General features: G+C 41.3%; 1 protein-coding gene across 1 annotated transcript in view; it reads right to left on the bottom strand.

Moving 5' to 3' along the window:
- BOD1L1 (biorientation of chromosomes in cell division 1 like 1) overlaps positions 1–15,777 on the bottom strand; it is a 54,540-nt gene that overhangs the window by 25,373 nt on the left and 13,390 nt on the right. The window contains 8 exon segments of the mRNA XM_041751777.1: positions 593–677; positions 1,585–1,649; positions 3,494–8,881; positions 8,884–9,529; positions 11,484–11,556; positions 12,554–12,692; positions 13,322–13,433; positions 14,911–15,077. Of these exon segments, the coding sequence (XP_041607711.1) occupies positions 593–677; positions 1,585–1,649; positions 3,494–8,881; positions 8,884–9,529; positions 11,484–11,556; positions 12,554–12,692; positions 13,322–13,433; positions 14,911–15,077 (6,675 nt within the window).

Genomic DNA, 15,777 nt, shown 5'->3' with positions numbered 1-15,777 from the left:
AGGTCTGAGTGGGTGCATAGGCTGCAGGCTAGCTTTTGGAAAGGAGATGCGACAGCACCTGAAAGGGCAGGAAGGCACCTGGAGATACATTTTGGGGAAAGAGCAAGAGTTTGCTCCAAAGTAGCTTGCTTTCTTTGTCATACGTATCTGGAGATAAGAGATTGAAACAATTATCTTACATAAAATTGACAACTGATGAGAAAAAGTGTATGCTGAGAATGAAACAGAATTCTCTCCAACCTATTTTAAAAGTGAGAGGCAAATTCATATAGCCTGTCAGTGTTTTGTTATGAATCAGCTATTGATTTTATTTTTTTAAAGATTTACTTTAAAAAAAAATTAAAAAAATAAAGATTTACTTATTTGAGATCGAGCAGAGTGAGCATGGGTGGGGGGCGGGGAGAGAAGCAGACTCCCTACTGAGTAGGGAACCCGATGTGGGGCTCGATCCCAAGATACTGACCTGAGTCGAAAGCAGACATTTAACCAACTGAGCCACCCAGGTGCCCCTCAGCTATTGATTTTAAGCTGTAACCAAAGGTAAAACCACAGGCTGAGAAAACAATGTGAACAACCATTGAAAGGAGCTTACCTACTCCACCTGGCTTTCTCCCACATGGACTTTCTGGTGCTGCTAGAATTTCATGTTTTTTCTCTTCCTCTGATGATACAGATGTCTAAAAAGTCCAAAGCACCATAAAAGATTAAGTTAACTGAGGTTTTTACAACAAGAAGGCAAGACTAACCTCAACTTAATTAAAACATCTAGCATCTTGTAACAACATGAAAGACTACTTTCAAGTCTGTGCAAAATTGAAAATGAGTACCTGCCAACCTTCAAAAACAAACAAAAAAAACCCAAATCAATCTAATCTCATAGTTCACTCATCAATGGTTATCCCATTGCTTTAAAAGTAAATCTCCAACTTAGTATGAGACTCCTGCTGATCACATCCCCTCCCTAGTTAGGTCTGCATTTCTCCACAGCACATCTTGCATCACTGCAGTGCCCATAGCTCACAATGGACCCTCCTGTTTCATGTGCAGAACACATTTTTGCCTGCATGGCTCTTTTGTTTCTTTCTCCTCTGGTAAACCTCTACTTTACATGTAAAACCCCACTCAAATGTCCTTGCAAGCCCTCCCATCTGTGTACCCATTGTTCCTGCTGGTAAGTGAGTCTCCTCTGCACTATACATAGACCTCATGTTTACTGCTACCTTGTCTCTCATATATTTAGAGGGTGGCATGAAATCAGGCTGCAAATGGGATATAGAGATTCAAGTTATATTTTGGAAATGGAACATGTTAAGAACTGGCAATGGATTAAATGTGGGGAGACAGGAAGAGACTGAGGGTGACTTCTGGTGTTTGGTTTGAGTAAATGGAACTATGACAGCACTATTTACTGAAATTATTGAGGTTCTTAGCTTCCCAGCCACAGGATATGATAACAACGATGTATAAGTGTCTTAAGTGCAATGGGAACAGGAGCCGTGCAATGCTTAAGGATATACATGTCTGAGTGCAGTACATGGTACTCACACCATCTATGGCTCAGTGTAACTGAACCATCAGCCATACCTCAGTTTTCAAGGTGCCTTTCAGTGCCTGTCCTCCCAAAACATTCAATGGAGACTCTTCAACACCTAATGAAATTCAGACCATTAAACCAATGTAAGAATTAGCTTACAAAATACATGCTGAATCAAAAGGTAACAGAATATTATTTAGCATGCCCTGACCTCTTCCCCTGTTGTTTTATTTTGCTGTCAGTAGGTAACAATAAAAGGAATACCGATGAAAAATCTTGGATGAAACACAAGGGTCATTTGCTCATTTTGCAGGGTGTGTGTGTGAAATGGTTTCTTACTATTAAGATAGCTGCCCAGAAAGAATAACAAAAGATTATTTCTGGAGACATCATATTTCCAAATATTTTTCTACATGTTCTGCATCAAGTTTGGCCCTAAAAGAAAATATTCTGGGCTGCTGAGATATATTCTCAACAAAGAAAATGTTTATAAACAGACTCACTTTGCTTGCTTCACCCTGACACAGCAAAGTTGATCAAGTTAGGAAGCTATGAGACAGACAAAATAAAATGGCATTTCCCTGGTGGAGACTCAATCTTATCCCTGCTGCAGTCCTCTCTCTCCCTTGTCTGTGACCATGGCTTCCAGTTCTTTCACCCACCCATGCAGAACCCTCCAGAGAAAATCCTTCCTTTCTCTACAGGCTGCAGGCTTTTCCTTGCTAAAATCTCTTGTTTTTGCTCCTTCAGGGAAACAAAGGTGAGGAGGAAGGAGTAACAGGCTGTAGTCAATGGTTAAGTCATAAAAATCTGCAGAGCATTCAATTTGCTCAAGCTAAACTCAATGGAAAATTTTCAAGTTCCTTATTTCAACCCTCGGAACACTTAATACCCCTTTAAAGTCCCTATAACGAACAGGACTCAATCTACTGGCCTCAGCTTCCTGAGGCTGTATTTGATGACATCCAAGGTCTGATGCAGTTTAAAAGTCGAGGACACTCCAATTTGTACAACCAGAGTAGAAGAGTCAACATCCCTGACCTCTCAAATCCAGCCCATGACATCCCCTTGAATTCTCACATCATCTAAGCACTTGCCACCAGAGTCACTGCCTACTTAAAAAACAAGGCTGGATTCACAGCTGCCCCCCATTTTGAAGTTATCTTGCATCCCCAGAACCTAGCACAGAAGTGTCCCAAGTTGGATGGCACGGTGTGCCAGTGACTGAGGCCAAAGTTCACCCCTTTGAAAGTTATCAAGTATTTCTAGCAAGATCGACACTCTCTGGAATGTCAGGAGGGAACATGTTTCCTTTCACTTTCAAATTCCAAACCAGAATTCATTTTACCTGAACTAAACACTCAGGAAATAATGTGCTCCCCTGATCACAAGTAGCCAGCCAGATGGACTGAAATGACACATACTACCAGTTTAGAGGACATTAGATGAGGGCTGGATTGGTGTTTTTTTTTTTTTTTTTTTGGATTGGTGTGTTTTTGCTCTATTATCCCAATTCATACAACAGAAAACTGACGCTCAGAGGTACTTTTTCCTCAAGGGCCTCAAGTACTATGCAAGTTATTTAAACTCTCGGAATCTATTTCCTCATTTGTAAAATGAGGATGATAAAAATACTCATTTCACAGGGCTGCAGGAAGCTAGTATTCATTTTGACAAGAAGCCTGAGGGTCAGTTTTAGTAACTTGCAGTAGTCACGCAGATGGCACATGGCTGGCTGACTTCCTGTCCTCTAGCTTCCTGCCTCTGCTCTCCCGGCACATGGAAAATGGGTCTAAGGTTTTCAGCTTTTAAATCCAAATTTCTAAGCTCAACCTTCCCATTAGAAGTTATTTTGTGACATTCTGGAAGCAAAACCATCTTTCAGAAGACTGTCTTAAATGTACTCTACATGCAATTATCTTTGTAAAATGCTAAAATGTACTATTAAAAGATTCTCACCTAGGTCATGAAAATTTTCTTCAGGTGGAATAGTGACCTTGAGGTCTCCTTCCTGCTGGGATGATTTCCTCATGCCATTACCATCTCCTGCTTTCTCACTGGACCCTTGAACCAGCCGTTTGCCATCATAGGCAGCTGGAAGGACTGGCACCTGGGAAGGGCCAATTTCTGATTCTCGGCCATTAATACATTCAATGGTGGTCTTCACGGGGGCTGAGGGCCAGGACTGCTCAGGGGAGGGCAGCTCCCCTGCGGAGTCTCTGGCAGGTGGCACATCATCAGCTTTCTTAGCACCGAGACTTACTGCTGGCAAACAGGAGGTCCTAAGGGAAGGGTCCTCAGCTCTCGGCCCCGCCATTTGCTCTGGTCCCATTGGATCCTCAGGTGAGTCTGCTCCCCTCTTCAAGCCCCTCCCTGCCCAACAGGTGCTATGCCCTGCAGGAGTTGCTTCCTGGCTGCCTTGCCCTCCCTGAACAGAGCTCAGCCACACACTCCTGTCTGCAGCATTTCCGAGGCACGAACTGTTCTGACTCTGTCCCTTCCCTGCCAGCGGCACCTCATGGGGCCCATCCTTGCTGCACCCCTCTTCCAGTGCTCCCGTAGCACCTGGTTGGCCACCCACAGCAGACTGCACGTTGACAGCCAGCCTGTGGTGCCCCTCCTCGGGACCCATGGCTCTGTTCTCTGCCAGTGACCCAGGGGGCAGATGGCTGTTCTCAGCCATCAGGCTGGGACTTGGGGCTTCGCTCTTGTTCATCCTGGTGGCTGACGTGTCCTCTTTCCCATCCAGGTTGCTTGCGGTCTGCGGGCCCTCCTCATGCCTGTCGAGGCCAGCGGGCGCCAGCATGCACTCGGCTGTGCTGGTGGAGATGATGGCAGCATCACTCAAGTCCTCCATCCTTGCTGCGGTGGGTGGCTCATCATCCTGCGGGGCAGCGCCCATCATGACTGCCTCGCAGCCTTCAGAGGTGCTTGTGGAAATCATGGTGGTGTCACTGATCTCCTCCACTCGTGTGACCGAGGGCTGGACTTCCTCCTGAGGGGCAGCGCTGGACACAGGGCCCTCACAGTCTTCTCCTGAGCTGGTGGAGATGATGGCACTCCCGTCTTTCTCTTCCAGGATGGTAGCAGGTCGCGCCTTTTCACTTTCTGCAAGGACACCAGAAATAGAGGCCTCGCACTCCTCTGCTATGCTGGTGGAAATGAGTGCACACTCATCTTTTTCCTCCTTGCTGGTTGAGGCAAGAGGGCTTTCAACTTCTGCGGGTGCGCTGGGCATGGGCCCCTCAAAGTCATCAGTGCTTGCCAGGCTGGGGCCTGGAGTGCTTTCTTCGGCGGCAGCCACTGGCGGCTGACTCTCCACACATGTGATGGTTGTGGCGCTGGAAATGGGCACTTCGAACTCTTCCCCTATACTCGTGGAAATCATGGCACACTCATCTTTCTCTTCATTTCTCATCGCGGGGAGTTGGCTTCCATCTCCTGACACCGCACTAGGCATGGGGGCCTCAAATTCCTCCATGTTTATTCTGGTGCCTTCCATACTTTCTCCAGTTCGAAGGGCGCTTGAATGACCTTCTTCCATGCCTGTAACTGTGCTTAACTGAGTGGTGTAGTCATTTGTGGTGCTGGTGGAAATCATCAAGCCTTTGCCTGGACTTTTGGCCCCAGCTACACAAGTTTGGTTAGTAACACTATCACTGGCTGTGGTGGCCATAAGGCCATCGCATTCTTCATGGTCCACAGAAGTGATGATACCTTCGTCTTCTTTTCCACTGGGTGATGTGTGACCAGCTTCCCGTTCTGGGACTGCCCCTGATGCAAGTACCTCATAACTGCCTCCCACCAAGCCAGTTGAAATAGTGGTATCCTCAACTTTTTCTTTTCTGTTGAGCAGACTGTCACTCTGACCTGAAGCAGCACTAGTCATGGGACCCTCGCAACCCTCGGGAACCGGTGCCACTTCACCCTTCCCTGAAGCTGCACTGGTCACACTACTTTCTACAATCCCTTTTGCACTGGAGCAGATCTCTACATGTTTCATGCCCTTCTCTGCACCACTCATGCTGTCAACATTGCTCTCATTGGCATTGGTGATGGCAGGTCCGGCATCAGCTCCCATGCACCCGGCTGCAGTACCAATCTGACTATCACCTTCTTCAGCACTTCCACAAATCGATACACCTTCGCTTTCCTCCTCTGTCCCAGTGCAAGTGGATGCATGACCAATTTCATTTCCTCTTCCAGTACTGGTCACCACCCCTTCGCCTTCCTCATCCTCCTCTTTTGCACCTGTGCTAGTTACAATTCCTTCATCATCACATGGCCCAGCAGCAACCGATGGCACATTAGTGGCTTCTTTGGCTACTGTGCTGTCCATTGCACTCTCTCCACTGTCTTCTGATTCAGAACTTAGAGCAAAGCCCTCACTGCCCTCTTCTGAACCTGTGCAGCTCGCTGGCCCCTCTCCATCTTCTTCTGTTATTCCTGTGCTGGTGACGGCACTTTCACCTTCTGCCCCATCATTCACAGAAGCATCTCCTTCCTGGGGGGCACTGGTTCCTGGTGGCGTGTCGTTACTGACCAGGGCCACACGCTCCTCTTGTTGCTCGGCGCCTGTTACGGAGCACATAACAGAGGTAGCACTTCTCCTTTCTGCTCCGGTGCATGTCACAGTCCCCTCAGTCTCTTTTTTGGGGTCCATTCTTTTCAGATTTCTCTGGAATCCATCCACCTCTTCACTGCTTAAGGAGCCCTCCCTTATTTCTGTCCCAGCACTTGTCACTGCGCCATCACTTTCAACCTCACTAATAATAAAGGCAACAGTTCCTTCAGCCATTTCCGAGTCTCTACGTGAAGAACCATCACACTTTTCTTCAGAGCCAGCACTAGTGACAGCATCATCTTTCTCTTCTGTCACACCACTGTTGACATTGTCTTCAACCGTAATTGTGTGAGCAGCCACAGGCTCCACTGCCCTTTCTTCAGATTCAACCATGGCACACTCTCCACTCTCTCCTTCCTTGGTGCTTGTGAGGAAAGTTTCACTTTCAGCAAATCCTTCTGTGACAATACCTCCACCTTCTTCAGCTGCAGCAAAGACAGTGCATTCACTGGCTTCTGCCCCAGCATGGAGAGGATTGTTTCTAGAACATGCACCTGTTATGAAGCCTTCATCTGCCTCAATGCTGGTGCAGGGCACAGCTACCTCACCCTCTCCTGTTTCTGAGGAAGTGGTTGTGGCATCCCCTGCCTTTACTGTGTGTAAGGGAACACCTTCATCCTTTCCTGCAGTACTACTGGCAAGAGAAGTCTTCTCTGCTCTGCCAGACCCAGCTGCCCCATTGGCAGTCTTTTCATTCCTCTGCTGTACCACGGAGAAAGCAGCGTTACTTCCAGCACTGGTGTCAACCTCATTGTTTTCAGTCCTTCTTTCAACTGCAACTGATGTGTCTTCTGTATCACCTGGGCCACTACTACATTTATGTTGTACAGTCTCAGCATCTTGTTCTGTACTCATGCCTACTGCAGGGTCAATAGTGATGCTATGCTTTTTGCCATTTTCTAGTACAGCTCTCACTGTCTGCTTTGAACTGGGCTCTGCATTAAAGTCACTTTCTCTCCTGGTCATGTCCATCAAGCTGCCTGCCTTGTTAGCATTCTCATTTTCCATATTCACATCTGTTAGCTTGCTGTCAATGTTTACTTTTCCTTGTCTAGTGTGCAGCACAGTGGGCTGGTCACCTTCTGGAATGTGTCTTCTGCTATCCATGTTTGCTTTTGTTGGAGTATCTACTGTGGAAACTACCCCACTTTCCTTGCTGTCGTGTGTCCTAGGGACTTCTGGTTCTCTAACAGTCGCACTTTGGTTAGGAATATCAGAGTGCTCCACGAGTGAGGTGCTGGCTGTGCTGCCTTCTAAAACAGTCATTTTTTCAATCAAAGGATTTACATCTGCATCACGAGATTGTTTCTGAGGCATAACAGTTACTGAACTTAAGGATGGTGAAGGATCTAAATTTGGGGAATGTTCATGATCAGCATGTCCTTGTGCAACATGTTCTTCAGTGGGTCCGGTTGTGTTTTTCAGATTCTTTTGTGTCCTATCATTTTCTGATGGGGCTCGACAGAATGATCTATGACTAGTTTCAGAGTCCGTGCTTGTTTCATAAGTTCCCTGTTGAATGGGTTCTTTCTCCCCAGGATTCAGTTTGGACACAGTACTTTGGATATGTACTTTCTTAGTCAGGGTGCCCTTATGGTCAGCGTGTTTTTCTGAATTACTAACAACTCCTGTCCCACGTCCTGATTTACAGGCTACAACTGCTGTTTTTGAATCTACTGTGGAAGTTCTTAATTCATCATTTAGAACCATGATAGTGGTTTTATGTTTCATAGTATTTTCAGAGTCAGTGTCTTGCTGCGAATTATTATTATTGCTGTCTTGGGTTTTAGATACTTCAAATACATTTTCAACAGCTGGCTCAGAATCAATTTCCATTGGCTCTTGTTCAGGCATTAATGTGACATCACTGGTCTTTTTCAGTTTCTGAATGGAGGAAATATGGGGAGCACTCAAAGAGTTTGCTGATTTTTCTTCTCCTTTGGTCATTTCTTGGGACAAGCTTCCTCTTCGGTTTTCACATAACCTTCTACTTAATTTCTTTTCCATAAGTGAACTATTCCCTCTGCCCTTTTCATGGTTACTGTCAACTTCTTTACCATCCTTGTCATCTGATTTTTCTTCCTTCTTTTTCACTTCCTTACTACCATGCTTGAAGCTTCTGCTTTTGTGCCCATCTGATAACTTCCTCTCAGGTCTGGAGGAGCCTGAATCTTTATCAGCCTTATATTTCTCCTTTGCTAACGCTAACTTGGTTCTGTGATTAGAATCCTTCTGTGCACCATGTGAAGTAGAGGCACTATCTGATACGGCTTCAACACCACTTTCCTCAGGTTTGTCTTCAACTTTAGACTTTCGCTGTTTATCTGGGTCATTCTCCTCGGTATTCTTCTCCTTATCTGGTTTTGGAGTGGCTGTCTGTTTTGTGACAGTTTCTTGTGATTCCATTTCAACTACTTTTAACTGTTTACCTTGACTTTTTGGCTTTTGGTTAGACCTTAACATAAGTTTCTCCTCTAGTAAGCTCTTTGTTTTTCGCTTTTCCTTGTGAACAACCTCTTCTGGTTTTGAATTACTATCTAAATTAGTTGAGTCTGTATCACACTTATCCTCTGAGTAACTTTCACTTCTTCTCTGTAATGTGATTCCATGTTGCTTGGAACTCAGAGAATCTTTCTGAATTTTAGAATCACTTGATCTTCTTGATTTGTGCTCTGCCTTAGTTTTTTCGGCTGATATGTGCCGCTCTTTTTTGTTGTTTTCTTACGAACATTCTCATCTGTTTTTATAATATATTCAGAAACCGGCTTTCCATCTTTGCCTAAGACGGATAATTTCCTTTCATTCTTATGTTTACTTTTTCGTTCAGTTTTATCATCTGAATTAAGTTTGGTTTGTTGACTTTGCTTTTGAATATTTTCATCCACTTTTAAACTTTTCTCGGAAGAGTGAAGCTCAGACTCATCACTTGTTTTGTGCAGACAGTCACCTTTATATTTATGTTTTGCAAATAATTTGTCTTCTGACAGAGTCTTCTCTTTTTCAGGCTTCTCCTTAGAGGATTTCGCCTCTTTCTTAGGTAGGCTCTTCATATGTGGGGTTTCAGAATCATCTTTTTTTAGATGCTTTTCATTTTTAAGTGTGCTTTTCTGTTTCTGGGGCTCTTCTGTGCCAATTTCTGACCGTTCCACTTGCCTTTTCCCATCTCTTGTATCAGGCTCTTCTTGGGTCCCTTCCACCACAACAGGGGTAGATGTGCGTCTTTTATGTTCTCTTTCTATTTTGGACTCATTTTTGTTTTCATCAGCTGGATGCAAAGACTCTGAAAGTCTCCGGGCAGGTTTACTTGGTTCACTTTTGGCATGAACATGCTTCAGATCCTTTGAAGAAGATACCTTTTCCTTTTCACAATGCTGTAAAAAAACAAAAGTCAAAATATGAGCAATACTAAAGTCAATTTTTATTTTCAAACTTAATATTTAGAGACAGTGGATATGCTGAATGCTACCATGTGTCACATGTCACTTAATCTTAGACAGCAACCTGTGGTAGGTATTGGTGATCTCATTTTATGCACCAGGAAACTGAAGCTCAGCCTGACTCGATAACCTGATAACCAGACAACAAATTTACAGGATTTCATTCTCAGTTGAAGACTCTTCCCACTACATCATAGATGTTTGTGCAGAGACTAGTTATTTCTCCTTAGACTTATCCATCTCTTGGGAGAACTTTAACTCCAAATTATTAAAGCTCATTAATACCCAGTAAGTACTAATAAATATAAGCTGCATGAATGATAGTTGATGTTCATTTTAGACCTAAAGCATAATACCTGATGATGAAGACAATTTAAAAATTTCACTGAAATAAAGGTTTCCTAAATTTTAATTTAGGAGCGTGAATTATTTATGGAAACCTCATGAATCCAGGCTGCTTGTAGGGCATTCAATACACACAGTAACACAATAACTCACTGTAAGTAATTGTATCACATATAAAGCATGCTATGTTTATGTATCCAAAGGAAGACACTGATGAACTAGTGCATCTGACCCTTCCTTCCTGCCCCGCAGTATGGCACTGAGGAGATTATTAATATTAACAAGTGAATGCTGACTAAATACACTCACTGACTACAACCTGTAATTATGCTTATTCAAATAATGTGCTGAAGGTCTCAGAAAGATCTGTGTCTTTGGGTCAGTTTATCATTGCACCTTCCTTACAAAGATCAACGCAATTCTACTAACTCAGAGTAGGACACAGCAAAATACTAAAAAATACATTAAAATTAAACTCATCAAAGAAAAAAATTAGGATTTTATCAACCTAATTTTATAGTGAGTTCCAACCAATTAATGTGAATAAAATTTTATGAGATAATTTTTCAAAGAAATTTATTACAAAATGAAGTTAAATATTTTAAAATATGCCATTAAAAACACCAGGACATATTTATAAATATGCCTCCAATTTCTGAATAAAGAAATCAAGATTTATTGGCTATGAACAAATAATTACTAAATTATTAGTTTTCCCTTGGAAATGTTAGTTTGGGTATGGGGGTGCCGGGCTGGCTCATTTGGAAGAACATGAAACTCTTGATCTCTCAGGGTCATGAGTTTAAGCCCCAGGTTGGATGTGGAGCCTACTTAAAAAATGTTTGGCTTCAGAATTATAAATATGGCAGAGTAAATAAAGATTTAAACCCAGTGAAAGCAAAAGTTTATCCCAAAAAAATAATCCAAATGAGATAAAGAAATGAACTCACTGAATATATTTTTACTATTTAAATTGATCAGAACTTGGAAGTAATCTAAGTGGTCAACTCTAAGGAAATGCTTAAATGATGGTATGTCTATTCAAAAGAATACTATACAATCATTAAATATAGGATTAGAAGCTTAGTAGGTAACGCTGAGTAAGAGGAAATGTTAAAATCCTTTTGCAAGATTATATCCACTCTAAAAAATTATGTACATTTGTGGAAGATAATGAAATGCAAGAGAATGAAATGGATGGTCTGCTATGGCATAGGGATTTCAGCCTCCCTCTGCTTTCTTTCCCATTATCACTACTAGCAACTTTGTTATTGTCAATATAAGAAATGGGCGGGGGGTTAGGGGGGTAAGGGAAAGCAAAGTAGAAAAAAGTAGGTATTACCTGGATAAAAGAGCACGGGAATCAACTGGCCAAAATGAGGAATTTAGGCCATAACAGGATGGCAATTCAAGAATGATGAGGGTGAGGGATTTTTTAATTTAACTTGGAAAAGACCAAACTTAGCTCTAAGTTTTCCTTCAAAGGATTGAGTGGCCTGTATCTAACAAAAGAACATTTAAAATGGGTTTTATTAAGACACACCTCACTTGTCTTGAGAGTTTCTTTGGAATCTTCTTCAGATTGCAGTTTCTTTTTAGAATTCTCTTCAACATTCCTAAGTGGGAGGAAAAAGTCATATATTTGAATCAAATATAAGAATTTCTTAGGAAGGTTAAAAAAAAAAAGGTTAGCTTTCTTTCCTTTATTATAAACACTTAATCCATAAATGAAGACTCATTACATTTCAATTTAACTCCTATCTTAGTCAACAGAAGCAAACACAATTCTCAAAGTGACACAGACTAACTTACTTTTGGTGCTAAAGCAAAGGATACTTGAAAAAAAATTCCTGATTTGTTGCTTAAAGATGAATATTTTATGGGCTATAGATTTTGAAAGTCTTAGCATGTTTTGAGTAAACAGGAAAGTCATATTTATTCAGATCAAAAGGAATAAGTTACAGTAAGAAAACCGAGAGCAGACTTCTCTGAGCTCTGTCAACTACTGATTCAGCTACCCTGAAGTCTGTGACAAACGTACATAATTGCATCCTGATTATTGCCTATGGCTCCCAGCATGTCAGAGCTATTTTCAGTCTCTTCAGCTTTCTAAGTTTTATGGAATTCACTCTGAGAATGCAATGATAAGTAAGAATTTGGTTCAGCCCTCTGGTTTATGGGGGGAAGCATAAGGTACTGTTGAAGAGAATGCCCAAAAGCCTGGAAGATGGAAGCAGTCATTGTAAATAAGAGGTTATTGAATGTCCACAGTGGGGATATTTCCTGAGTGTTCTAGAGGGTCCAGAAACTCACTGAAATTCTAGAAAAAGTGTGTCTATGGATGTGCGTTTTTCCAGGGAGAATCCAAAGCTGCTGTCAGATTATGAAAAAGCCCTGGGGATCTCCCCCCAAAAAGAGAGTAAGATACACTACTTTGAACTATAGACACTAACACAATGAATTATGATATGAAAAGTGAGACTCCACAGTTTTCATAAACATGCAATGATACACACATTCACAGTATGGCTCTTTATTGTCACTGCCAATGCTCTCTTCTGAAAGCATGCCAGGGAATGTGACAATGGGAATGCTGCCAGATAAAATATGTACCTTGAATCTTTCTTTCTTTTTTTGCTTAAGGCTACCTTTTTCTCTAAAACTTTCCGTTCTTTAAGGACTTCTTTAATTCTGGGGGTTTTAGGCTCCAAACTCTTTGTTGATGATTCTTCTAAGTCCACACTATTTTTGCCTAGGAAAGAAGGAATCAATAAACTGAATTTCAGGACAGAGTTTATAAACAGTGTAATATTTCTTTTTCATTAAGATTTTCTAATCACTGCAAAAATGCTTTATGGCTTTAGTATTCTGAAGTTATGGTGGAATAAAATAGAATTTTAGATGGAGGAGTCTTACCTTTATTTCAAATGCACATGTATGTGTGTATGGTTTTATATACTACAGAGGATCAGTGCCCAGAGGAAGTTCAGTTTTGTTCAATTCTAGACAAATGTCTGTCACTTTAGTTAACATAAAGCATAGATTAATTCTACTAACATCACCAGCAAGGCTTGATTACTCACAGGTTAACAATTCATTTTCCAATGATAATTCAATTCCACAATCATTGGGAAATAAATGAGTTGAATAAGCTGGTACCTGATAGAATGTTTAGACACAGAAATAGAATTTAAAAAGTGATCCAACACATCAGATTAAATAGGAAATCTCCCATACCTAAAGAAAATACACATTTTTTCATACAGCAGCTTTTTTGAGATGGAATTTAGATCATTTAAAATCTCATAAGTAATATGAATATATAGAAAACAATGAAGTATATAAGATATTTTAAAATATTAAAGTTAACATGTCCTATACCTTGACTCTTAGCTTTCGAAAACTTTGTTTTTTCAGCTTTCTGCTTTCGTTTTTCTTCAAGTTTCTCTCTATTAATTTGTCTTCTTAAAAGCCTTTCTTCTTTTTCTTTAGCCTAAAACCACAAAATATTCACAATTACCCTACCAACCATCAGGAAAAAGCAAAAACAACTGAAAAAAAATTTTTGCCCTTCAAATGTTCTTACAAAATAATAAGCTTTGCAAAGGTACATATTCATTACACAATTTGGAAACTACCAGAAGAGTAACAGACAGATATGATACCAAAGGCATTATTTTGGGAAATGGTGGTTTAATAAACCAGTTAGTTTAATTAGAAGGAGAGCTGTGAGGTGCACCTGGGTGGCTCAGTCAGTTAAGCATCTGACTATTGATTTCAGCTCAGGTCATCATCTCAGGTTTGTAAGACTAGGTCCCATGTGGGGCTCTACACTGTGCATGGAGTCTGCTTAAGATTCTGTCTCTCTGCCTCCCTCTGCCCTCTGCCCCACTGCTCTCACTCTCAAAAAACCAAAAAAACCACAATAAACAAAATCCCATTGCATTAAAAAAAAGATAGTTGTGAAAATATATATGAACATCAAGTATACATAGGTGAATCTCTGTTAACCTTTAAATTATTCTTCAAGGAGAAGGTTGAAAAGTTGAAGCAAAGCGCCAGGTAAAGGACTAGTTAGTAGGTACAACAAATACAACTTGCTAGTTATGCTCTCAGGACCCAGGTTTTGAACATGGGATTTTCTGCTTTCCTATTTAAAAAAAAAAAAAAAAAAACAACCAAGAATCCAGTCATTCTCGGTTACTCCCACCATCCTTTCTCTGCTCAGAACTCAAAGTCTCAAAGTGCCAAAAACCCTAAGTACAGGCATTAACTCCTGATGAAGTAAGTTTCTCAAAAGATAAGCCACTGGGCAGCCCAGGTGGCTCAGCGGTTTGGCGCCGCCTTTGGCCCAGGGTGTGATCCTGGAGACCTGGGATCGAGTCCCACGTCGGGCTCCCTGCATGGAGCCTGCTTCTCCCTCCGCCTGTGTCTCTGCCTCTCTCTCTCTCTCTGTGTCTCCCATGAATAAATAAATACATCTTTAAAAAAAAAAGAGATAAGCCACTATCAGCATTTCTACTTCCTTCAAATAATTTTTCTAATATTTTCTTATTCTAAGATGTCCAATTCCTATTTTAATATTTCTAAAACTGTGAATCATCTTAAAACTGATATACACATATGATGAAGCAACAATATAATAATCCAAGGACACATCTTGTAACTAGAAAATATGTAGACTGCACTTCCCATCTGTTGATGGCTGCACATCCTCTGTACGGCTCAATCCACATTGGATTCAAACATGTCCATCCTGTGAAGCATTCATTACTAGTTTTTCACTATTGATCATAATGACACAAACACCTATGTCCCATGTTTATGTCTGTTCTGCCTCATTAAACGCCAGGTTCCGAAGGCAGAACTGATGTGCTACGGTTTGTTGCGCTGCCCAGTGCCCTGTACACAGACTAGTTTTCAAACCTTATTAAATAGGTTAAAATAGCAAGAGATCAAGTCTGACTTACAATTGACTGGCGCCTTTGTTCTACAGTAAGCTCATCGTCAGAATCACTGTAATACTTTGAGTAAAGATATGGTTTGTGAACATAAGCATGCCGTACACTTTTTGCTTTTCCTTCACTGGGATCACTGGTTTGAGTTTTTGTTTTGTTCTGCTTGTTCTTCTCTTCATCTGGAAGAAAGCCAATAGAAAAAGGAGTGCTTCTATGAAATGCCAATAAAATCAATACTATGCTTGATCAACATCAAGCAGCAAAAGCAATACCAATGTAGTTAAAGTGTATTTATAGGTCCAATGGGAAATATCAGTATGCAAAAAATCAGAAATAAACATTTTTGAAGGCTGTAATCCATATCTTACTTTATTTTTTTACAATTAGCTTCTCACACATAAAGAAGCAAAGAAAAAGAAAAATTATATCTCTTGTCATTTATGGTCCCTAAACAAACAGTTAATTCTCATTTGTATGCCAGTGAACTTGGTATGAATATTCTACCATTATAAGACTGAACAGATTTACTCTAAGCCACACTTTATTTTTTTTAATTCAAGATTTTAATGACCACCTAAAAGTCTCTCATTTATGCAAGAGGCAAGAGTTAATAACTGGCCCTCCACCAAGTATATACTAAAATCCTTCTGCTTTGGGGTGCTTGGGTAGGCAGTTGGTTAAGTACCTGACTTCAGCTCAGGTCCTGATTTCAGGGTCCTGGGACTGAGCCCTGTGTTGGGCTCCACACTCAGCAGGAAGCCTACTTCTCTCTCTCCCTCTGCTTATTCTCTCATAGATAAATAAACAAACAAACAAACAAACAAATAAAATCTTAAAAATAAAATGCCTCTACCTTAGGAAGGTACGCTGCCCCATTAT

The sequence above is a fragment of the Vulpes lagopus genome, chromosome 4 (genome assembly GCF_018345385.1).
Source record: "Vulpes lagopus strain Blue_001 chromosome 4, ASM1834538v1, whole genome shotgun sequence".
Lineage (NCBI taxonomy): Eukaryota > Metazoa > Chordata > Mammalia > Carnivora > Canidae > Vulpes > Vulpes lagopus.
This window is presented reverse-complemented; position numbering and strand designations above follow the sequence as displayed.